Raw genomic sequence first — 23,503 nt, 5'->3', positions numbered from 1 at the left:
AACATTAGATAGTTAATCCAGAGATTCTTACCTTTGCCTTGATTCAGCAGTCTCATCCAAATCACCATGGATGATCAAGTTCTTTATGATTGCCACATTATCAGCTAATTAGCATTTAATTATTAATATTTTTTAATTGGGGGGGGGGGGGATACAGACAAATATATTGATAAAAGTCACCTTGTCCTAGAGAGATTTACACAGTTATCAAAACGTCATGCCAGGGTATTATGACTCTAACTGTGGTACTCTATAGGAATCCCCACCCAGTCGAGTACTTTGACTACTTTAAATGGCGGAAGCATGGTGGAAGCACTCATTGGCGCTGCCCATGTTAAAACGGCTTTGGGCCACTAGAGGCCTCTATCATTCTTTATGTCTACCACCCAGCGTTCACTGTCGGTAGCGCCACTGTTGAGAGGGTTCTGTCGCTAACAGGAAGATAGAACATCGGTCGGTGTCAGCGTTATTCTTTTGTCGAAAATGGAACGAAAAGTAGCTCGAGAATTTAGGCACAAGGTAAGAACTTCATTTGTGTTTCATTTTGTTTTGGCTGTTATCAAAGTCCTATGATGTACTCGGAACCCTGTTTGGGGTAATGCTTTTGCACAGGTGCCTTTAGATGAGTTTATAATGTCTTCATAGGTGTAGAAAATGTTCATATAGGACTAACATGTTTTGGCTGGGATTTTAATTGAATTGTTTCATCCTTTATTTCACAATTGTGAAATTAGACGGTTGTGTTATACAACTGTTATACAACAAGTGAATCCTCTGTAGTGTAGGATTAAAAAGTTGCCCTCTCTTGTGAGGATATTTAATTTAATATATTCCTTTTTTATACCACATATGTGTATAGTCTATACAATAACAATGTCGATTATAGGGAGAGTGTGTACAGGTAAACTAGGCTATTATCATGAGTACCTATGGCCTGTGTGTCAGCTTTCCTGATTGGTTATCCTAGTCATTTGTCAGGTGAACTGTGTGTATTGCAAAACGTTCACCTGGTGTTTCCAACATATTTTCGTCTCTTGGTCATTCTAGACCCAACACAAAGATAACGATTATGCATTTTGTATTTAGCCATGCAATTGTTCACGGATACTCACGGTGACAGTATCCGGATAATTATGTCAAAAAAGAGAAGCTGTGTAAAGGCAACGTGATACGTTTGGGTGTTTTCCGTCCTCTGTAATGTGGACCCAGAGCCATCTGTCCTCTATGCTGTAGGCTCTCACTAGGTCGCTCCCCATTAGATAATTTAGACCGTGTCAGGGATGTCCAGCCGAGCGGAAAAGGATGGGACGATTTACAGCAGCAATTAGAGACAGAGGGGACTGGCAGGCAGGAAGGCATGAGCAACAACAACAACACTTTTAGATAAGGCTCTAAAAAGGGCTTTATAAATACATTTGATCTATTGAGCACAGAACAGCATGCGTTTTAGGTCATGTTTGTGACAATGAATATGTGGTGACAAATGTCTTTGTCAGGTGAATATAGGCTACTGTTAGATTGAAGTGGGCCCTTAACTTCTCTTACAGTTTATTTGTTGTATGTGTTGTATTCACCCCGGTGCCTCTGTTGGACGTTTTGAGAATAAGGGAGTTTAAGGGTTCAGAGAACACAAGAGGTCTTCATATACTGTATAACATAAGCTGAGGTATCTGGCTGGCTCTTTATGACATTAGCTTCAACCGTTCCGGGTGCTAAAGTCTGTGCGTAGTCACCGTTGCTTACCTTGTCTCTTTATGTTGAGTCCGAGAGCTTTACCAAACCATAAATACACTGTCATACACCCAGGAACCTGCATGGTTGAGCTTGTGTGTAGTAATGTGTGCCTAGGTGTCTGCGTGTGCGTGTTGTGTGTATCTCTAAGCCTTTTCTTTGTACACTCTTGGAAGTAAAGCAGCCTCAAATAAACTTTTGGGGTGATAAAGATTGCCAGCTGTGAGGGTAAATGTCATTCCTGTGCATAAGTTTGTACACAATATATATTTTTTGAAATGCATATTACATATTGTAATATTAACATTGCTGATTACATAGTAGTAAAGTGGTAGCTCTTCCGACATTAGGATTTGCATAGGCTCTTGAGGAACTCAGTTTTTAACCTTAACAATACGGGGGCCAGAAATAACTATCTGAAAGACACAACCCCAATTGTCTTATCTGACCCGCTGGGCCAAAAATAACTATATTGCAAGCCAGGACCCTACTAAGCCACGCCCCCGGTCATCTTATCTGACCACCTGAGTCATTTCTTAATAACCCAGCATCGATAACCCAGCATCAACAACCAAACGTGTTTCTTAAAAAATAAAAAATAAAATAAAAAAATAAATATCAACATTGATATTAAAATAGTACTCATATAGGAATGGGTAATGTTTTACAAGTTGCTGGCCATCCCATAAAGCCATTGCCAAAAACCACCTATTTTCATCTTCCGAGTTTGGCAGCGCAACAAATCCAACATCAAAATAAATTCAGAGTGCTCCGCACACTCTAGCGAGAGGGTTCCTCCAGGAAACATTAAAGGTTCCCCCATAACCCATTAACTAACCAAAGGTGCAAATATGAACCTATTGACTGCAATGGTTCCTTGAGTCACCCCTAATTGTAAGAAATGATGGTGGAGGACTGCTTGTCACAGGGATGTACTGTAAGGTGACACTGCTCACCTCACTATTCCAAACCGCCCTCCAACCTCCACCCCTCCTTATCGCTCCCTTACTCCCCCTCCCTAGTCCGGTGGCATAAGTGTGTGTACCAGCCCACAGTCCTAGTAAGGGGAAGGGATCTAGAAAACAGGAAAGCTACCTGGCCTTCTACCTCCAGCAACACACAATAGAGATGCTATTGATGCTAACGCTTTACAGGCACAGGCACACAAACGCAGCACTGACAAACATATACACAGGTTGGTGCCCACCCGCGCACACACGCTGAGGCACTCACACACAGCCGGATAGACAACCTTCCTTAATGAAGGAGATGGGGTATATTAATGACTGGCCTAAGCGCTTCCTCAAAACTTTTCTGCAGCAGTTCAGTCGCTACAAGGTAAGATGCACACACTGCTGTGCGCACACAGGCACACACACACACACACACACACACACAAACCTAGGGCTAAAGGGAATGCCCCCTGTTATGCTGAAATGACCACAGTAGAGAGGGATGTGTCAGTGTAGAGCCCGCAGTCTTCCCTGGCAGCTGCTATCTTGTCTGTGATGATGAAGATGAGAGTGAGACTAAAGATGCCTTTGCTGTTTAGGTGGAGCTGCTCATTGACAATGAGGCTGAAAAGGATTACCTGTACGATGTCCTGCGGATGTATCACCAGTGAGTACCAGTGGTGTAAATGACTTCAGTAAAAAATACTTTAAAGTACTACTTAAGTAGTTTTTTTGGGGGGGTGTCTGTACTTTGCTTTGCTATTTATATTTGTCACAACTTTTACTTCACTACATTCCTAAAAAAAAATGATGTACTTTTTACTCCATACATTTTCCCTGTCACCCAAAAGTACTCGTGACATTTTAAATGCTTAACAGGATAGAAAATGGTCCAATTCACACACTTATCAAAAGAACATTTACGGTCATCCCTAATGCCTCTGATCTGGCGGACTCACTCAACACAAATGCTTAGTTTGTAAATGATGTTGGAGTGTGCCCATGGCTATTCATACTTTTACTTGTGATACTTAAGTATATTTGAGCAATTCTATTTACTTTTGATACTTATGTATATTTTAAAACCAAAACACTTTTAGACTTTTACTCAAGTAGTATTTCACTGGTTGACTTTTACTTTTACTCGAGTCATTTTCTATTAAGGTATCTTTATTTTTACTCAAGTATGACAATTGGGTACTTTTTCCACCGCTGGTGAGTACCACGATCTCTGTTTGACTTTCACTTCAGTTTAGTGATAAATTATTGACCTTTTCAGGATGACCAATTTTCTGACAATTTAACATCCCTCAACTGATTTGCTGATCCTTTATTTGGGGAAGTGGATTGTTAGTGAGTCTGCCAGTACTTGAACAAAATTAAGATGGCCTTTTTTGTGTCACTTCTACTTCAACAAAAAAATGGAAAATGGTCAAGCAAACACCTTGATTTCTCTCCAATTGCAGATTTACGTATAGGAGGATTAAGTCTCCTGTGTGTGTGTGTGTGTGTGTGTGTGTGTGTGTGTGTGTGTGTGTGTGTGTGTGTGTGTGTGTGCGTGCGTGCGTGCGTGCGTGCGTGCGTGCGTGTGTGTGTGTGTGTGTGTGCGCGTGCGCGCGTGTGCGTGCGCGCGTGCGTGCATGCTTGTGTGTGCGTATACAGGTGTATGGTGGGAGATAGGATTTCATTCAGGACTATGACGATAATGTGGACTGAATGGGGGTGAAGGGGAATTAGCGGTGCTGGTTTCCATGCGCTCTTTGTATAGAGCCAGAGACCTGAGACCCCATTGGTTAGACCCATGATCGGTTTTCCGCCGTGCTCCGCCAAGCCTGGCCAGCTATTCACTAAAGCCCTTTACTCGTTCATACACGAGTAAGGAGTGAAATGGCAAACGTTAATAATTCATAGTCATAGGTCTTACGTTCCAGTTGGAATTGGTAGGTTGATTGCACATTCTTGGAATCCTGGATGGCCCATAAGGCCATGGCGTTTATCATACCGTTCTGAACTAGTCATTCTGTGCGCTGCTTTGAGTCCCTTTGTCCTCATAATCACGCATGTCAACGATAGGAATGATAAAGAAAGGCATTCAAAACATCTCGCTCTCCCCTGAATGGCTGTGCAGTGTGCAGTGTGTGTGCGTGTTGAAGCTGTCCTTTGACCCTCGGCCCTCTCCCTCAGGTCCATGGAGCTGCCCGTGTTGGTGGGGGACCTGAAGCTGGTCATCAACGAGCCCAGTCGCCTGCCGCTGTTTGATGCCATCCGGCCCCTCATTCCCCTCAAACACCAGGTGGAGTACGACCTGCTCACCCCCAAGAGGTCACGGTGAGTGGAGGGGTCTCTCCCACCCACCAGGCTGGAGCCCATAGACTTTCAATAAGATGCACTTGTCTTATACCATGTAATTACTCTCTTAGTACTTATAGGCAACGAGAATGTACACCAATTTGATAACACAGAACTGATAACCCCTTCCTCCACCTTTTACTGTCATCCTCCATCTAACCCCTTCTCCCTCTCCCCTCCTGTCTTCCCTTTCCTCCTCCCTCTCTCCATCCGGGTGGTGCAGTAAGCTGAAGGAGGTGCGTCTGGATCGTACTCATCCTGAGGGTCTGGGTCTGAGCGTGAGAGGGGGCCTGGAGTTCGGCTGTGGACTCTTCATCTCACAGATCGTCAAGGATGGACAGGCTGGAAACAGTGGCCTGCAGGTGTGTGGGTGGGTGTGTGTTTGTTTGCGTGCGTGTTTGTGTGTGCAGCGCTTGTGCATGCATCGAATAAGGTCAACCCGAGGAACAAACCGTTTTGGTAAAAACACCCAGGAACTTTTTAAGTATCTTCCTGTCCTTCATCTCTTCCTGAAGCTATTTGCTCTTGAGTCACGACTCAGACTGATTGGATCTGCTTTTCCGTCAGTCTGCTTTAGTTATTCCCCTCAACCGGCGTGACAAGATGTCACACACTTCCATTAGCTCAATAACCGGTGACACAAATTGACACACAGCTACAGCCGAGTTGACACAGCCATCCTGTCTGGCATCTAGGAGAAAAAAAACACTTCTGAGACACATCCTTACCCAGTGAGCACAAGACGTTGACTTATTTTCAACTCAAAATACGTATTTTCAACGTCATGTAGTACCAGTATGGAGGGTGGATGGGATGTGGTCAAATATCTAAAGAGAGGCAAACATACACTGTGAAACATAACACTCAGAAAAGTAGCCACACACTGTCACACTACATAAAAAGTGCTGGTCGTAACGTCTGACCTCTGTGTGACCTCCAGATGGGAGATGAGATTGTCCGCATCAATGGATACGCCATCTCTTCCTGTATCCACGAGGAAGTCATCAACCTCATCAAGACCAAGAAAATCGTGTCGCTCAAAGTCCGGCGTAAGTTAAACGAAATCCACCCAACCAATATACGCACTCACCCTCATGTCAAATACAAAAGTGAATATTCATAACTTACTTCAATTTTGATCCTTTTATTTGTGCAGAGGTTGGGATGATACCAGTGAAGAGGTAGGGCTTTTTCTCTCTTTGTTGGTATTGTATTTGACACCTTTCTGCTTTAGAAAAGACTGTGATCAAAATAAAACAAGAAATCCTGTCCTGGGCAAGGGGTATCCGGTGAGCACTGAGATGGTAGCTAGATTATTGATTGATGTATTTCCTGTGCCAGGTGTTGCTCACAAAATCTTACTCAAGGGATCTTCCTGATTAAATAAAGCTGAAATAAATTCATGAATGAATATAGAATCGGATTTATCCCACGCTTTCTGTTCTTCTCTAGTTCCACAGAGGAGCCTCTGAAGTGGCAGTTCGTGGACCAATTTGTGTCTGATTCTGGGGTGAGAATGAGATAAAATGTTCTTTGAGATGAAATATTCTCTCATATTCTTTGAAGTGTAGCACCCTTTGGCCCTGCTTCATTCTCATTTGAGTAATTTAATAAACACTTATCCAGAGTGACCTACCAATAAGGAGGAAGAAAAAAATAACACACTAATGCAACACGGAATTGTACAATCTCTCTTTTCTCTCTCTGCCCCCTCTCTCTCTCTCTCAGGAGAATAAGAGCAGTGTGGCAGGCCTGGCATCCATGGGAGGGAAGGAGATCAAGGAGAAGAAGGTGTTCCTGAGCCTGGTGGGCACCAAGGGCATGGGCGTCAGCATCTCCAGTGGCCCCACACAGAAGCCTGGCATCTACATCAGTAACGTCAAATCTGGATCCCTCGCTGCTGAAGTAGGACTGCAGGTAAGAGTTTGGCCCTGTCTAGCGTACTGTAAACCACTTTGTAATGAACATGTAGAAATGTATCACGATGACAACCAGTCAACTTGTTGGGACCATACTTGCGAACATAAACCTTTTTTAAAATGGATTAAATTAATGTTTTTCCTCATCAATCTTCACACAATAACCCATAATGACAAATCAAAAACAGATTTTTCGAAAGCAAATATATTAAACATAAAAAACATAAATACCTTATTTACACAAGTATTCAGACCCTATACTCAGTGCATCTGTCTATGTAAGCTCCCACGGTTGACAGAATGTGCCATGTGCAACTACATCAACAATTTTCATTGGCCGATGCGCATTTTGAGACAGAGAAAAAGTTTCAACTGAAAAGTATGGACCCATAGTGTTTTGTCAAGATCAATGAGAAATCTTCACTCGATTGGAAACCTTTTTCAGAATCATGTCTCAATATTGTGTGAGTGTTTGTGTCAAGATTCCATCTACAGTGCCTTCAGAAAGTATTCATAGCCCTTGACTTATTTCACATTTTCTTGTGTTACAGCCTGAATTCAAAATAGATTAAATAGAATTTCTTACCCATTTTATTCATTTATTTATTTAACCTTTATTTAACCAGGTTAGCCAGTTGAGAACAAGTTCTCATTTACAACTGCGACCTGGCCAAGATAAAGCAGTGCAACAAAAACAACAACACATGGGATAGACAAACGTACAGTCAATAACACAATAGGAAAATCTAAGGCAATAAATAGGCCATAGTGGCGAAATAATTACAATTTAGCAATTAAACACTGGAGTGATAGATGTGCAGATGATGATGTGCAAGTAGAGATACTGGGGTGCAAAAAATAAAATAATAATAACAGTATTGGGATGAGGTAGTTGGGTGGGCTATTCACAGATGGGCTGTGTACAGGTGCAGTGATTGGTAAGCTGCTCTGACAGCTGATGCTTATAGTTAGTGAGGGAGATATAAGTCTCCAGCTTCAGTGACTTTTGCAGTTCATTCCAGTCATTGGCAGCAGAGAACTGGAAGGAAAGGCGGCCAAAGGAGGTGTTGGCCTTGTGGATGACCAGTGAAATATACCTGATGGAGTGCAGGCTACGGGTGGGTGTTGCTAATGGTGACCAGTGAGCTGAGATAGTGAGCGTTGCTCGGTAAAGCGGGGCTTTACCTAGCAAAGACTTATAGATGACCTGGAGCCAGTGGGTTTGGCGACGAATATGTAGCGAGGGCCAGCCAACGAGAGCATACAGGTTGCAGTAATGGGTAGTAAATGGAGCTTTAGTGACAAAACGGATGGCACTGTGATAAACTACATCCAATTTGCTGAGTAGAGTGTTTGAGGCTATTTTGTAAATGACATTGCCGAAGTCAAGGATTGGTAGGATAGTCAGTTTTACGAGGGTATGTTTGGCGGCATGAGTGAAGGATGCTTTGTTGCGAAATAGGAAGCCGATTCTAGATTTAATTTTGATTGGAGATGCTTAATATGAGACTGGAAGGTTGGACTGGAGTTTACAGTCTAACCAGACACCTAGGTATGTGTAGTTGTCCACATATTCAGAAGTCAGAACCGTCTAGAGTAGTAATGCTAGTCGGGCGGGCGGGTGCAGCGATCGGTTGAAGAGCATGCATTTATTTTTACTAGCTTTTAAGAGCAGTTGGAGGCCACGGAGGGAGTGTTGTATGGCATTGAAGCTCGACTGTAGGTTTGTGTCCAAAGAAGGGCCAGATGTATACAGAATGGTGTCGTCTGCATAGAGGTGGATCAGAGAATCACCAGCAGCAAAGAGCGACATCATTGACATATACAGAGAAAAGAGTCGGCCCGAGAATTGAACCCTATGCCACCCCCATAGAGACTGCCAGAGGTCCGGACAACAGGCCCTCCGATTTGACACACTGAACTCTGTCTGAGAAGTAGTTGGTGAACCAGGTGAACCAGGCGAGGCAGTCATTTGAGAAACCAAGGCTATTGAGTCTGCCGATAAGAATGTGCTGATTGACAGATTCGAAAGCCTTGGCCAGGTCGATGAATAAGGCTGCACAGTAATGTCTTTTATCGATGGCGGTTATGACATCGTTTAGGACCTTGAGTGTGGCTGACGTGCACCCATGACCAGCTCGGAAACCAGATTGCATAGCGGAGAAGGTACGGTGGGATTCAAAATGGTCGGTGATCTGTTTGTTAACTTGGCTTTCGAAGACTTTAGAAAGGCAGGGCAGGATGGATATAGGTCTGTAACAGTTTTGTTCTGGAGTGTCTCCCCCTTTGAAGAGGTGGATGACTGCGGCAGCTTTCCAATCTTTAGGGATCTCATACGATACGAAAGAGAGGTTGAACGGGCTAGTAATAGGAGTTGCAACAATTGCGGCGGACAATTTTAGAAAGAGGGTCCAGATGGGGGAGGGGGGATACCCAGGCCAGGTTGATTATAAAGGTATTTTAGGGTGCGTTTGACAGTGATGAGGGGTGGTCGTTTGACCGCGGACCCATTATGGACGCAGGCAATGAGGCAGTGATCGCTGAGATCCTGGTTGAAGACAGCAGAGGTGTATTTGTGGGGCAAGTTGGTTAGGATGATATCTATGAGGGTTCCCATATTTACGGATTTAGCATTGTACCTGGTATGTTCCTTGATAATTTGTGTGAGATTGAGGGCATCTAGCTTAGATTGTAGGATGGCCGAGGGGTTAAGCATATCTCAGTTTAGGTCACCTAACAGTACGAACTCTGAAGATAGATGGGGCTAATCAATTCACATATGGTGTCCAGGGCACAGTTGGGGGCTGAGGGGGGTCTACAACAAGTGGCAACATTGAGAGACTTATTTCTGGAAAAGTGGATTTTTAAAAGTAGAAGCTCGAACTGTTTGGGCACAGACCTGGATAGTACGACAGAGCTCTGCAGGCTATCTCAGCAGTAGATTGCAACTCCGCCCCCTTTGGCAGTACTATCTTGACAGGAAATGTTGTAGTTGGGGGTGGAGATTCCAGAATTTTTGGTGGCCTTCCTAAGCCAGGATTCAGACAAGGCTAAGACATCAGGGTTGGTGTAGTGTGCTAAAGCAGTGAATAAAACAAACTTAGGGAGGAGGCTTCTGATGTTAGCATGCATGAAAACCAAGCTTTTACGGTTACAGAGGTATCTACACACAGTACCCCATAATGTTAAAGTGAAAATATGTTTAAACATTTTTGCTAATTTATTGAAAATGAAATACAGAAATCTCTCATTTACATAAGTATTCACACCCCTCAGTCAATACTCTGTATCAGCTTTGCACATCTGGAATTGGGGATTTTTGTCCATTCTTCAAGTCTTTTCACAGATTCAATGGGATTCAAGTCTGGGCTTTGGCTGCCTTTTTCATTCAGGATTTGGCTGGCTTTCCATTTCACCACATCAAAGATCCCATAGCTTAAAAGCCCAGATTGGTGAAGTGCTGTAGAGACTGTTGTAGTTCTGTCAGGTTCTCCCATCTCAGCCAAGGAACTCTTTAGTTCAGTCAGAGCTTCCATTTCACCACTCTCCCATGAAGTCAGATTTGAAGTGGTTCTTGGTCACTACCATCTGACCAAGACCCTTTAGTTGTCCAGTTGCTCAAGTTTGTCCAGTTGCTCAGTTTGGTTGGGCGGCCAGCTCTAGGCAGAGTCTGGGTAGTTCCATATTTTTTTCAATTTCCCACTGTGTTCCTGGAAACCTTCAACACTCTAGAAATAGTTGTATAGCCTTGCTCAGATATATGCCTCAGATATATGCCTCATATATGCCTCATCACAATTTTGTCTCAGAGATGTCAATTGAACGTCCAATCAGTTCCTTGGACTTCATGGTATTTCTTTAGTTTCAAAAATGCTAAAACATGTTTTCACTTTGTCATTATGGGGTATTGTGTGTAGATGGGTGAGAAAAAATATATTTAATGAACATGTCAACGGGGCAGTTGTAAATCATATACTCGCAGATAGAGAAACAACAAATTTCTGTACAGGTTGAAAGTGTAAATATAACCAGACTGTCCAATTTATAGTTACTGAGAAAAAATGCCATGCTATTGTTTGAGGAGAGCTCCTAACAGCAAAACACCTTTTTTTCACCGCGGTAGGTTTGATAAATTCACCTCTGAAGGTGAAATGTGTACTTACATTCTGAAATCTTGTTCTGATTTATCATCCAAAGGGTCCCAGAGATAACATGAAGTGTTGTTTTGTTAGATAAAATCCTTTTTCATATCCCAAAAATGTCCATATAGCATGCACGATCGATTTTGTATTTCCACTCGTTCAAGAAAGGAATCTGTGAAAATCTAACCCTAAATGTTGTTTCAACCAGTCAAATTACATTCAAATGTATTCCTTAGAGACCCTAGAACGTAACCAGACTTCACTATATCATTAGGAGTGTAGTATATCCTATAAGACACCAAATTTGGTCACTAATACTGGAAAAGCTAAATCAAAGTCCAAGTATACAGATTTGATGATATTGTTTGCAGAAAATGTTTATGTAAATGTAAATGCATGTAAATGTAAATGTATCCTTCACGATTTGCCCAAATGTACCTGGGTGACTTCACACTACATGTCATGTAGCTTGCTCATACTTCAAGTTATCAGTCTGAAACTTTGCACATACACTGCTGGCCTCTTGTGGACACCCTTGGAATTACAACCAGAGTGATGGCTAGATTTGGGACCTTTCTGTTGCATTTCAAAGAAGGTGGTAGAAAATAAGTTGTTTTTTTTCTTTGTATTTTCTTCTACCAGATCTATTGTGTTATATTCTCCTACATTCAATGCACATTTCCACAAACTGCAAAGTGTTTCCTTTCAAATGATACCAAGAATATGCATATCCCCGCTTCAGGACCTGAGCTACAGGCAGTTAGATTTGGGTATGTCATTTTAGGGGAAATTGAAAAAAGGAGGCTATCCCTAAGAAATTTTAATGAAGGCACTGTATTTGGGTCCTAGTATGCCACAATGTCCCAATGTGGAACCAAATAAAGTACTGAAATGTGTGTGTGTTTTTACATGGTTGGTATTATGGATTGTATTGTGTTTTGTGTTGGTAGATTGGTGACCAGATCGTGGAGGTGAACGGGGTGGAATTCACCAATCTGGATCACAAAGAGGTAGGACACATGAAATGCAGACAAAGGTTTGATACATCCAGAAAACTGTTTTGGTAAATAATGAATTTGCTTTGGAAAGTTTTGTTTTTATTGCTCAGTTAAGTTTTGTCTTTATTGCGTCTGCAGGCTGTAAGAGTCCTGAAGAGTAGCAGGAGTCTAACCATCACAGTTCTCACCGGCGCAGTAAGTACACCGCCAGGGCCTCCCCCACCCCCAAAACATTTTAGTGGCCCCCCGCTTGACATCGGAGAGAAAAAATGCAAGTACACTTCCTGCAATTCTGCAAGTTTTGCCATGGGGCTTAGAGAAAATGTTGCCGTTTTGAAGCAAGTTTGCTGCAATTATACATATTTTGCCATGGAGCGGAGAGAAGATTTAGCAATTTTAGAACTAATTGCATGCAACTCGACTAGGGCAGAGATACAGTTTTGCACGTGTCCTGCGTGTCTGTAATCCGACCGTGAAGTTTTTATAGCTGGCTAGACTGATTTACCAATCTAAAAATGTTTTACTGACATAGGCTAAATGAGTGACTTTCAGGGACTGACAGAACAAAAGAAAACCTGCTGATGCACAAACACATTTCGAAACTGCACCTTGTGTGTTCTATTATTCTAACTCTCAACACTAAATTGAGACTCCAACTAAATTTTTGGGGGTTCAGGGGACCCCTAGCGGCCACGGGACCCTAAGAGGTTGCTTATGTCACTTATGCCTAGGGCCGGCTCTATGAATAGTGCTTCCTTAACATTTCCCCAATTTATCTGCAGCCGAGTCTTACTTGATTTATTACTTTTACATGACTCTGCCATCGCGAGCATGTTGATTTTGTCCATTCATCCCAGACGCGATCAGGACACGCAGGGTGAAATATCATAACGAACTATGAACCAACTATATTCATTTGGGGAGAGGTCGAAACACATGAAACATTCATGACCATTACCTAGCTTGCTGTTGCTAGCTAATTTGTCCTGGGATATAAACATTGGGTTGTTATTTTACCTGAAATGCACAAGGTCCTTTTTTTCTGGATCTTTGTAGAATTTTGACTCATTTTGAGTCACAAAATCATGTGTTCTCTAGTCCGACAATTATTCCATAGATAAAAGGGGAAACCTAGTTCGTTTCCAGTGATCTCTCCTCCTTCGGTCTTGTACTTCTTCTTCTGTGGACTTTATATGGAGGTTGGCAAACAACTTTAAGGTGCATTACCTCCACCAACTGGACTGGAGTGTGGCCCTCATTTCATCTTTTAATCATCCACGTGGGTATATGCTCCTAAAAACCAATGTGAAAATGGGAGGGGCGGGACATGCAGCGCGTCAAGCATAAAAAATAGAACCAAGTTCTACTTTAGCACCTGGCTACGCAGATGCTCGTTGGCACCCTCGAGCAGTTTGGATTAAATGATTGAATAACATGTATGTGTACATTTATTTTGCAACGTGAGCGGTGTGTTCAGCATGTTAGTTCCTACTGGAGTCTCGCATACCCCTAGCAGTTTTGACAATTTTAGAAAATGTGAATAACTTAGATTTTTATCAATCTTTTATCCAAGTTTACACTAGAGCCAAGTAAGCTTTATACCTGCACCACAGATTACACAGGTAATGCAGAAGACAGCAACATCTGCATCAGTGGAGGCTGCTGCGGGGAGGACGGCTCATAATAATGGCTGGAACGGAGCAATGGAATGGCATCAGACACGTGGAAACCGCGTGTTTGACCTATTTGATTACCATTCCACTTATTCAGGCCATTACCACGAGTCCCCACCAACCTCCTGTGATCTGCATTATATCCACCTACAGAGTAGGATAATGTGTATGTCTATCTTTAGAACATTTACCCAGACAAAGTCTGCTTCTGGAGGAGAACATGACTCATTTCGGAAAGTCATTTACCAAGGTGGTTGTCATCAGGCCTCAGTTACAGGGCTGTGTTCTTGCAACACGACGTCTCCTCTCATTTACTGCTAGCAGAGGAGGTACCGCTCAATTGAGAATTGTTCCTGTGTAAATGTTATGTTGCTTTGTGTGCAAACAAGTGCGGAGTGCCTCTTATTGATTCGTCCATATACTTGAGCGAGTTAACACCGGTGACATACAGTTAACTGCCAAAATAAAGGAAATGCTTGAGTTAATGAGGGATACAAAGTCTTGAAAGCAGGTGCTTCCACACAGGTCTGGTGGCTGAGTTAATTACATTCGTGGGAATGGGCCTATGTGGTTAGGGCTAAATTGAAATGTTTCTTACAGAAGAGATATGAAAGGTATACGCATAACCATGCTAGTAATTGAAAGGGAACAGTTTGGAGATTATGGGAACATAAGGATTTGTTCTTAAATAAGAATTTGTTCTTAACTGACTTGTCTAGTTAAATAAAGGTTAAAAAATAAATACAAATAAAGAATTATTAGACCAAAGGTCTAATCACACAACAGTTAATTTTTTTATTTTACTAGGCATGTCAGTTAAGAACAAATGCTTATTTACAATGACGGCCTAGGAACTGTGGGTTAACTGCCTTGTTCAGGGGCAGAACGACAGATTTTGACCTTGTCAAGTCCGAGATTTGATTTAGAAACCTTTCAGTTACTGGCCCAACGCTCTAACCACTAGGCTACCTGACGCCTCAAATAAGACTGAATCTTGGTTTGTATAGAACGCAGTCACGAGTGCATTCAGGTGCGTGTGCTGCAGCACATTGTTCTTTCTCTCAATCGACAAACATCGTCTCATTCTGTTCATTCAGAACAACCCAGGGTGTGATGTCATGTCATCTTGTAACTAACTGTACATCTAACATAGCGATCATAAACATTGACACTGTTTATGGCATCAGTTTTATGATATGGAAAAGTGAGGTGCACATTTGGACTCACGGGCGTTTGGCTTGTAATGACATCAACGCTGTATTTGTTATAATCCTCAAACGTCTCATCTCTCAAAATACACCGAGTCCTCTTAATTCACAGACAAAAGGTGCCCAATTAGCGGGAGGGATGGGGGAGGGGCAACTTCTTGTCGCACGTGTTGCTCCAGTTCAGAACAGGCTGTAAGCCGTATCAAATGTTTGGGTGTCCAACCCCAGAGGCATACATTATATATACAACATTTGGTAATCGATAGGAGCTTTTTAATTCTAAGGCACAGCAAATGTTTAAAAATTGAGATATTTGAACCCTCTGATGTCTTCCCCCTTCCTGATTGTCCGTCTGTCCCCCCCCCCCCACCCCCCCACAGGGCAGTGAGTTGTTTATGACAGACGAGGAGCGTCTGGCGGTGGAGGCTCGCAGGGAGCTGGACAGACGAGAGTTGATGCACCAGAAAAGGGTTGCCCTGGAGACTAACAAGATGGTCAAGGAGCAGCAGGAGAAAGAGAGGCAGTGAGTGGATATCAGTGGACTGATTGATTGGTTTTGAGATTTAAAACCCAATTTAAACCACATCATTGGATGTATGGCATTTAAAATCATCAAGGGCAACTCAAAGAAGTGGTCAAACATATTTCCAATGTGGCTGGGGCTTTATCAGAATAGATAAGGCCCTTTGGGGGGAAAACTATTGTACTGAACTATTGTACGGAATAGGCAGCCCAAATAATGATGGGAAGGTTGGACAGAAAAAGCATCAAAACCAGCAATTGATGACTATAAATTATTATTTTATTCAGAGAGCTGAAGCTTTGGCAATTGGGAATTCATAAACTGATCATTATGTATTTTTGCTAAAAGTTATTGTTGTCTGTGCATATTGCTTTATGAACAGATTCCTCTCTTGACATACCCAGAGAGAGAGAGAGGGAGAGCACAGACAATACGTGAGGACTGAAACATACTGTATGTTGGTTTTCACTTGATAACCCACGTTCAGTTTGCCAAAATAGTCAGGTGCTGACAGCCATTGAGCACAGAGACTTTATCTCTTAGCTCTGTACACTAGAAAATAACAGGCGTTTCACTAGCAGTGATAGCAATCAGAGACAAGCAAAACAAAATATTTGTTTTTTTTCCTGATTGACAAATGAGATATACCACTGAGTATGCCAGTGAATATCCTAATATTCAGAACAGCCTCAATTCGTCTGGGCATGGACACTACAAGGTGTCGAAAGCTTTCCACGGGGATGCTGGCCGATGTTGACCCCGATGCTTCCCACAGTTGTGTCAAGTTGGCGGGATGTCGTTTGGGTGGTGGACCGTTCTTGATACACAAGGGAAACTGTTGAGCGTGAAAAACCCAGCAGCGTTGCAAACCCCGTTCAAAGGCACTTCAATATTTTGTCTTGCCCTGTTGCCATCTGAACGGCGCACACACACAATCAATCCATATCTCAATTGTCTCAAGGCTTAAACATCCTTCTTTAACCTGTCTCCACCCCTTCATCTACACTGATTGAAGTGGATTTAACAAGTTAAATCAATAAGGGATCATTGCTCTAACCTGGATTCACCTGGTCAGTTTGTCATAGAAAGAGTAGGTGTTCTCAACGTTTTGTACACTCAGTGTACAAACCTGTCATCAACATAGCTAGCATAGTGAATCTATTATACTGACGCTATCTCCAGACGAATAGGCTGTAGTATATACAGTATCTCAGTCCTATACAATTTCAGAATATGTTGTTATTTCCCATAAAATTGGATTTTAGTCATCCATACCGCACATATAAATACATATAAATGTTTCTTTGTGTTGCGAACAGGAGAAAGATGGAGATTTCTCAGAAGACTGCCGAGGAAGAAGAACGCTATCGGAAGGAAATGGAGAAGTGGGTTTTCACCCCGCTTTGCAAATTCATTGCTCTTTCTGTAATATATGTATTGTGTATGTTACGTACGTAATGTTACGCATATGGTAAATTATTTCCGCAGTCAAACAGGCAGATCAGTCAGGGACTTGGAGTATTGCATGAAGGGAACCCAGTATCTATCAAAACTTCACAGACCGTGTAGTTGAGCTCAGAGAGCTTCAGTTCTCTTGTGTGTTCACAAATATATCAGAGAATGTTTAGTTGGGATGACCCAGTGACCTCCTGACCTGTGTGTGTCTATGTGCGCGCGCTTGTGTGGATGCATGCGTTTGTGTGCGTTTGTGTGCGTGCCTGTGTGTGCGTAGGATCGAGGCTGCAGAGAGGAAGCACCACAGGGAGTGGGAGGAGGACTGGGCGCCTAGAGAGCAACCCAAAACCAAGAGTCCCTCCCCGGCCCCGCCTGAAATCAACACCGCACCCCCCAAGTCCAAGAACTCTGGTAAGAACAGTAGGTCAGGTGGTACCTCTGATAGTGTCTAATGAATCTGTAGAAAGGGGTACTCAACTCTGACCCCAGAAGGTCCGGAGCCTGCTGGTTTTCTTTTCTACCTGATAATTAATTGCACACACCTGGTGTCACAGGTCTAAATAAAATCATATATTATTAGTCGCGTACGCTGAATACAACAGGTGTAGAAGACCTTACAGTGAAATGCTTACTTTAAAAAAAATACAAAGAAGAATAAGAAATAAAAGTAACAAGTAATTAAAGAGCAGCAGCAAAATAACAATAACGAGACCATATACAGGGGGGTACCAGTAAAGAGCCACTGTGCGGGGGGCACCGGTTAGTTGAGGTAATATGTACATGTAGGTAGAGTTATTAACGTGACTATGCATAGATGATAACAACAGAGAGTAGGGGGGGTATTGCAAATGGTCTCGTTAGCCATTTGATTATATGTCCAGGAGTCTTATGGCTTGGGGGTGGAAGCTGTTGAGAAACCTCTTGGACTTAGACTTGGCGCTTCCTGACTACAGGAGCGCCCCTGACTCGAGGGGAACAATGACAAAATGCAGTGGAACTGTCTTCGAGGTCCAGAGTTGCGTTTGAGGGCTACAGATGAATGAATAGATCCAAGGAAGGCCGTGTAGATCAGCAGAAACTGTAAGGGCCTAGACTTACAGTTGTGTTTCACCTCTTTGCATGCTGTCTGTCTCCTCTCTTCCTCCACTGTGTGCCGTGCTTCCCTGACTTCCTCCACTGCCAGACATTGGAGCAAGCTCTTTTCAGGCTGACGACGACGATGAAGAGCAGCAGGAGGAGGAGGAGGAAGAGGGGAGTGAAGTGAGTGACGGGTCTCACAGTGTACCCACAGAGCGCAGTGTCAGAGACGTACCACAGTACCACTCGCTACATGCTCGATTTCCTTTGACAATCGAAACCAACTGACAGGCTCCCACACCTTAGTGGGGATAGCCTGGATGCTAGGCTGTTTCTGCTTTAGCTAGCTGTTCAAGTATTTCAGAAACTGCCTTGCATTACTCTTAACATGGTGCCATCTTTCTCAATACAACCCCTTGAGCTGTCTTTCTCCATTCATTTCTGTCGCGTGCACGTGGATTCAGTTGCCAAACTGTCGCGTGTTTTTTCTCCATAGTTGCTGAAAGTTCTGCTCTGAGTCCTCCTTAGCCTGAGTGTCAGTCTGTTCCTGCTCTCTTCGTGGAATTGTCATGCATTGCAGGTTTGGCTTGACAACGACAGTGGAGTAGACGAAAGCACAAACAAATCTGGAACCAGGCTAATTCCTGCCTCGGCATCCGAGTGACTGTTTGGCATTGTTTTTTCTCTCTCTATAGCTTTCGGATGGTTTTATCGCTACGAAGGGAAGCTGCCCACGCTCCGCAAGGTATTCTGTACGGTCGGGGTTTGGTGTGCTGTGAGATGTGTTCTGTCAAAGCTAACGGACATATTTAACTTTGAGCAAAAATAACATCACTCGTTTACTGGTTCTGTCACCACAGTGCGTTGGCGGTTCTATAATATATTATTGTCGAACCTTACTGTGCAGTTTCTAGTCTTGGTCCTTGTACGGTTTAGACGGTTTGGGGTGGAATGGGTGCTGGTTTCTCCCTGGTTTCTGTAACGATTAATATGAATGATATCTCAGAAAGGAGAGAAGAAGAGGAAGAAGAAGAAGGTGTCCAACACAGACACCCTGCAGGAACAGAGGAAAAACAAGAAGGAGATGGAGTTTGAGCTCAAGCTGGCTGCAGAGAAGGAGGAGATGTATGAACGAGAGAAGCAGCTGAAGATCAGTAGACTGGTGCAGGAGGTAGGAGTAATGATCAGTAGACTGACGCAGGAGGTAGAAGTAATGATCAGTAGACTGACGCAGGAGGTAGAAGTAAGGATCAGTAGACTGACGCAGGAGGTAGGAGTAAGGATCAGTAGACTGGCGCAGGAGGTAGGAGTAAGGATCAGTAGACTGACGCAGGAGGTAGGAGTACGGATCAGTAGACTGACGCAGGAGGTAGGAGGTAGGAGGTAGGAGTAAGGATCAGTAGACTGGCGCAGTAGGTCGGAGTAAGGATCAGTAGACTGACGCAGGAGGTAGGAGTAAGGATCTGTAGACTGATGCAGGAGGTAGGAGTAAGGATCAGTAGACTGGCGCAGGAGGTAGGAGTAAGGATCTGTAGACTGACGCAGGAGGTAGGAGTAAGGATCAGTAGACTGGCGCAGGAGGTAGGAGTAAGGATCAGTAGACTGACGCAGGAGGTAGGAGTAAGGATCAGTAGACTGACGCAGGAGGTAGGAGTAAGGATCAGTAGACTGGCGCAGGAGGTAGGAGTAAGGATCAGTAGACTGACGCAGGAGGTAGGAGTAAGGATCAGTAGACTGACGCAGGAGGTAGGAGTAAGGATCAGTAGACTGGCGCAGGAGGTAGGAATAAGGATCAGTAGACTGGCGCAGGAGGTAGGAGTTCTGTGGAACGTGATTCTTAATGAGTGAGGAAATAACATAAAATGAGAAAAGGGTGACTTTCATCTTCTGAGTTGACTTCCCATCAGCATCTTGTCAATAGGGTGGGTCTTCTTTTATTCATTTATAATTTGGTGTATGACTAAGCCCTAACCCAGCTTTGAGTTATACAGTATGTTGTTCTATACAATAATCGGGGACCCAGCCTTGAGTTATACAGTATGTTGTTCTATACAAGAATCAGGGACCCAGCCTTGAGTTATACAGTATGTTGTTCTAGACAAGAATCAGGGACCCAGCCTTGAGTTATACAGTATGTTGTTCTATACAAGAGTCAGGGACCCAGCCTTGAGTTATACAGTATGTTGTTCTATACAAGAGTCAGGGACCCAGCCTTGAGTTATACAGTATGTTTTTCTATATGGGAGTGGACCCAGGCTTGAGTATTGCGTTGCGCTGTGCCGTGCCCCAGGTGTCAGAGACAGAGCGGGAGGATCTGGAGGAGTCAGAGAAGGTGCAGCACTGGGTGGAACGTCTCTGTCAGACACGCCTGGAACAGATTTCCTGTGTGGAGAACGAGTCCCCAGAGGTACATCTAGAACCCCTTCTCTTATCTGTGTATCAGCTAGGAACACCGGTGGTCCTATCACATTTGATACCTTTATATGTAGTAACTTTTCCTCAATCATTTCATGTTTTTTCCCTTCTGTTGCTAATTAATTGATTTTTCGTAGGCCACAATGCTCTGTGACTGTGTGTACCATGATAGCTCTGTGGTTGTGAGTGTCTGAGAGGCTGGGCTTGTCCTTCAGATGTCCCCTCCTCGTTCTCCTGCCTCTGGGCCCATGGTGAGACGTTTCCCCGGGGGTCTCCAGCTGGCCACCACTGACCTTGATGATTTGAACTTGGATGAGGTAGACCAGAGCCTGAGGGGGCCCCTGAAGAGACTGGCCCCCACCCAGCCTTCTTCCTCCCAGCCCCCGCCCCCCCTACCTCTCCCTCCACCCTCTCCCAGACTCAACCCCACCATCCCCAACTTCTCTCCTGCCTCACCACGACCATCGCCCCAACGCCTCCCCCCTTCTCCCCCCTCCACCCGCAAGCCCCCTCCCTCTGCTTCTACCGCGGCCTCCAGAGGACGCCAGCCCCCTCCTCCTCCTCCTCCTCCTCCGCCACCCCCACCTCCACCTCCACCCCCACCTCCCCCTCCACCTCCTTTTTCTAAGTACCCTCCTACCTCCATCTCCTCTCACTACCCTCCTACCCCAAACTCCCACTTTCCTCCCTCCTCCTCACACTATCCCCCTACCTTCCAGTCCTACAGGCCCCCGTCCTCTCCCCGTCCCTCCCCTCAGCCTCCCCCTCCTCCTTCCCCACCCTCTCCACCCCCACCCTCCCAGCACCCTGAGGAGCAGCTGGGGGGAGGGTCCCATGGAGGGTACCACCACCACCCCACCAGTCCCCCAGAGACAAGGAGCGAGTGGGAAGGGGGCGGGTACATGCCGAGGGGCGGTTACTACTCGTCCAATGCCAGTGAAATGTCCTTCCCCTCCAGCCCTAAGGTAGCCTCCCTGGTGTGACTATGGCTTGGTTTGAAAACAACCCCTAGCCTGTTTCCCTTGCCCTTCCCCCAAACACGTTTTAAGCAGAGCTGATAGGAACAGACAGGTGTTAGCAACTACTGTGATGGCACCCACTAAACCACCCAATTGGTTGAGGGAAGAGATGCTGTTACATTCCTGCTAACATCTTGTTCCTTCAGATCTCAGAACATCAAGGGGGCAGGGGAATGTTTAAGGACGGTACTCTGCATGATCTGTGCCGGGAAGATGCATGGTTATTTCATTCATGACAGGGAGAGGAAACACATCACTGAGTCGCACTGACTGAATGTTGTGAAGAACAATGTCAACTTCCTCTCCGATGAAGTGCAACCATGGATGCAGTTGTTGGTTTTTATCCGGTCTGTTTGCGGTGGCTCTGATTTGTATTGTGTTATCGTATTTGACAGCAGTAGGTGTAGAATTGCATGGCGTGACGTGGTGGGTAAGATCGTGTGTAGACGAGAGAAGTTGTGAGTCATGACTGAATAGCTCCTCTTCAAGTGCATGATATCTCCTTTCCTACATGTGTGTCCCATTTGAAACCACCACTGTGTGTGTGTGTGTGTGACATTACAATTCCAGTAGTGTTCTATAATGGTCATTCAGGGATAAGTACATGATACTACTGTGTTTTCCTGGTTCAGGTGATGAGAAACACTTCCCATATCAGTGGTATCTCCAATGTAAGCAATTCCCTGGTAAGTCTGCTCCCTCCCGTCATTCAATCTTTGAGAGAGTGGTCAGTGGAGCCTGCCGAGATCGCTCCTGTCGTGGAGGAAGTTCTTCTGTGACGCAGCAAATGTTTAGACAAGCTGGAGAGCTGTTGACTTTAAAGTTCGTCATAGTTCTGGAACATTCCCAGGGCTCTGATCTTACGGGGTAAAACATATATATATTTTTAACCTTTATTTTACTAGGCAAGTCAGTTAAGAACAAATTCTTATTTTCAATGACAGCCTAGGAACAGTGGGTTAACTGCCTGTTCAGGGGTAGAACGACAGATTTGTACCTTGCCAGCTTGGGGATTTGAACTTGCAACCTTTCGGTTACTAGTCCAACACACTAACCACTAGGCTACCCTGCCGCCCCACTAGGCTACCCTGCTGCAGCCCCATATACCACATATACAAAAGTTTGGAGTCACTTAGAAAAAAAAGTCCATTCAAATAACATAAAATTGATCAGAAATACAGTGTAGTCATTGTTAATGTTGAAGAGGCGACTCCAGGACGCTGGCCTTCTAGGCAGAGTTGCAAAGAAAAAGCCATATCTCAGACTGGCCAAGAAAAGATTAAGATGGGCAAAAGAACACAGACACTGGACAGAGGAAATCTCCCAAGAAGGCCAGCATCCCAGAGTCGCCTCTTCACTGTTGATGTTGAGACGGGTGTTTTGCGGGTACTATTTAATGAAGCTGCCAGTTGAGGAATTGTGAGGCGTCTGTTTCTCAAACTAGACACTCTAATGTACTTGGCCTCTTGCTCAGTTGTTCCCCCCGGGGCCTCCCACTCCTCTTCCTATTCTGGTTAGAGCCAGTTTACACTGTTCTGTGAAGGGAGTAGTACACAGCGTTTTACCAGATCTTCATTTTCTTGGCAATTTCTCACATGGAATAGCCTTCATTTCTCAGAACAAGAATAGGCTGATGAGTTTCAGAAGAATGTGCCAGGCCATTTTGAGCCTGTAAACGAACCCACAAATGCTGATGTACCAGATACTCAACTAGTATAAAGAAGGCCAGTTTTATTGCTTCTTTAATCAGCACAACAGTTTTCAGCTGTACTAACATAATTGCAAAAGGGTTTTCTAAAGATCAATTAGCCCTTAATATTATAAACTTGGATTAGCTAACACAACGTGCCATTGGAACACAGGAGTGATGGTTGCTGGTAATGGGCCTCTGTACACCTATGTAGATATTCCCTAAAAAATCTGCAGTTTCCAGCTACAATAGTCATTTACAGCATTAACAATGTCTACACTGTATTTCCGATCAATTTTGTTTTATTTTAATGGACAAAAAAATGTGCTTTCCTTTCAAAAACAAGGACAT

At 44.0% G+C, this 23,503-nt stretch overlaps 1 protein-coding gene across 4 annotated transcripts in view; it reads left to right on the top strand.

The window, feature by feature from the left end:
* Window positions 1-420: 420 nt before the first annotated feature.
* ush1c (Usher syndrome 1C) overlaps window positions 421-23,503 on the top strand; it is a 48,813-nt gene continuing 25,730 nt past the window's right edge. For 2 of the 4 annotated variants that reach the window (XM_064930364.1, XM_064930363.1), the window contains exons 1-14: window positions 421-519; window positions 3,284-3,351; window positions 4,869-5,012; window positions 5,257-5,395; window positions 5,974-6,082; window positions 6,190-6,214; window positions 6,486-6,543; window positions 6,762-6,950; window positions 12,045-12,104; window positions 12,231-12,287; window positions 15,354-15,496; window positions 16,816-16,881; window positions 17,229-17,362; window positions 18,135-18,211. In XM_064930364.1, coding sequence (XP_064786436.1) covers window positions 484-519; window positions 3,284-3,351; window positions 4,869-5,012; window positions 5,257-5,395; window positions 5,974-6,082; window positions 6,190-6,214; window positions 6,486-6,543; window positions 6,762-6,950; window positions 12,045-12,104; window positions 12,231-12,287; window positions 15,354-15,496; window positions 16,816-16,881; window positions 17,229-17,362; window positions 18,135-18,211 — 1,305 coding nt within the window. In that variant the 5' untranslated portion in view covers window positions 421-483. The other 2 variants (XM_064930365.1, XM_064930366.1) reach the window with 2 other exon arrangements.

Source organism: Oncorhynchus masou, chromosome 22 (genome assembly GCF_036934945.1).
Source record: "Oncorhynchus masou masou isolate Uvic2021 chromosome 22, UVic_Omas_1.1, whole genome shotgun sequence".
NCBI classification, from domain to species: Eukaryota; Metazoa; Chordata; class Actinopteri; order Salmoniformes; family Salmonidae; genus Oncorhynchus; species Oncorhynchus masou.
Note: the sequence above shows the minus strand (reverse complement) of the source record. Positions and strands in the feature narration are given on the sequence as shown.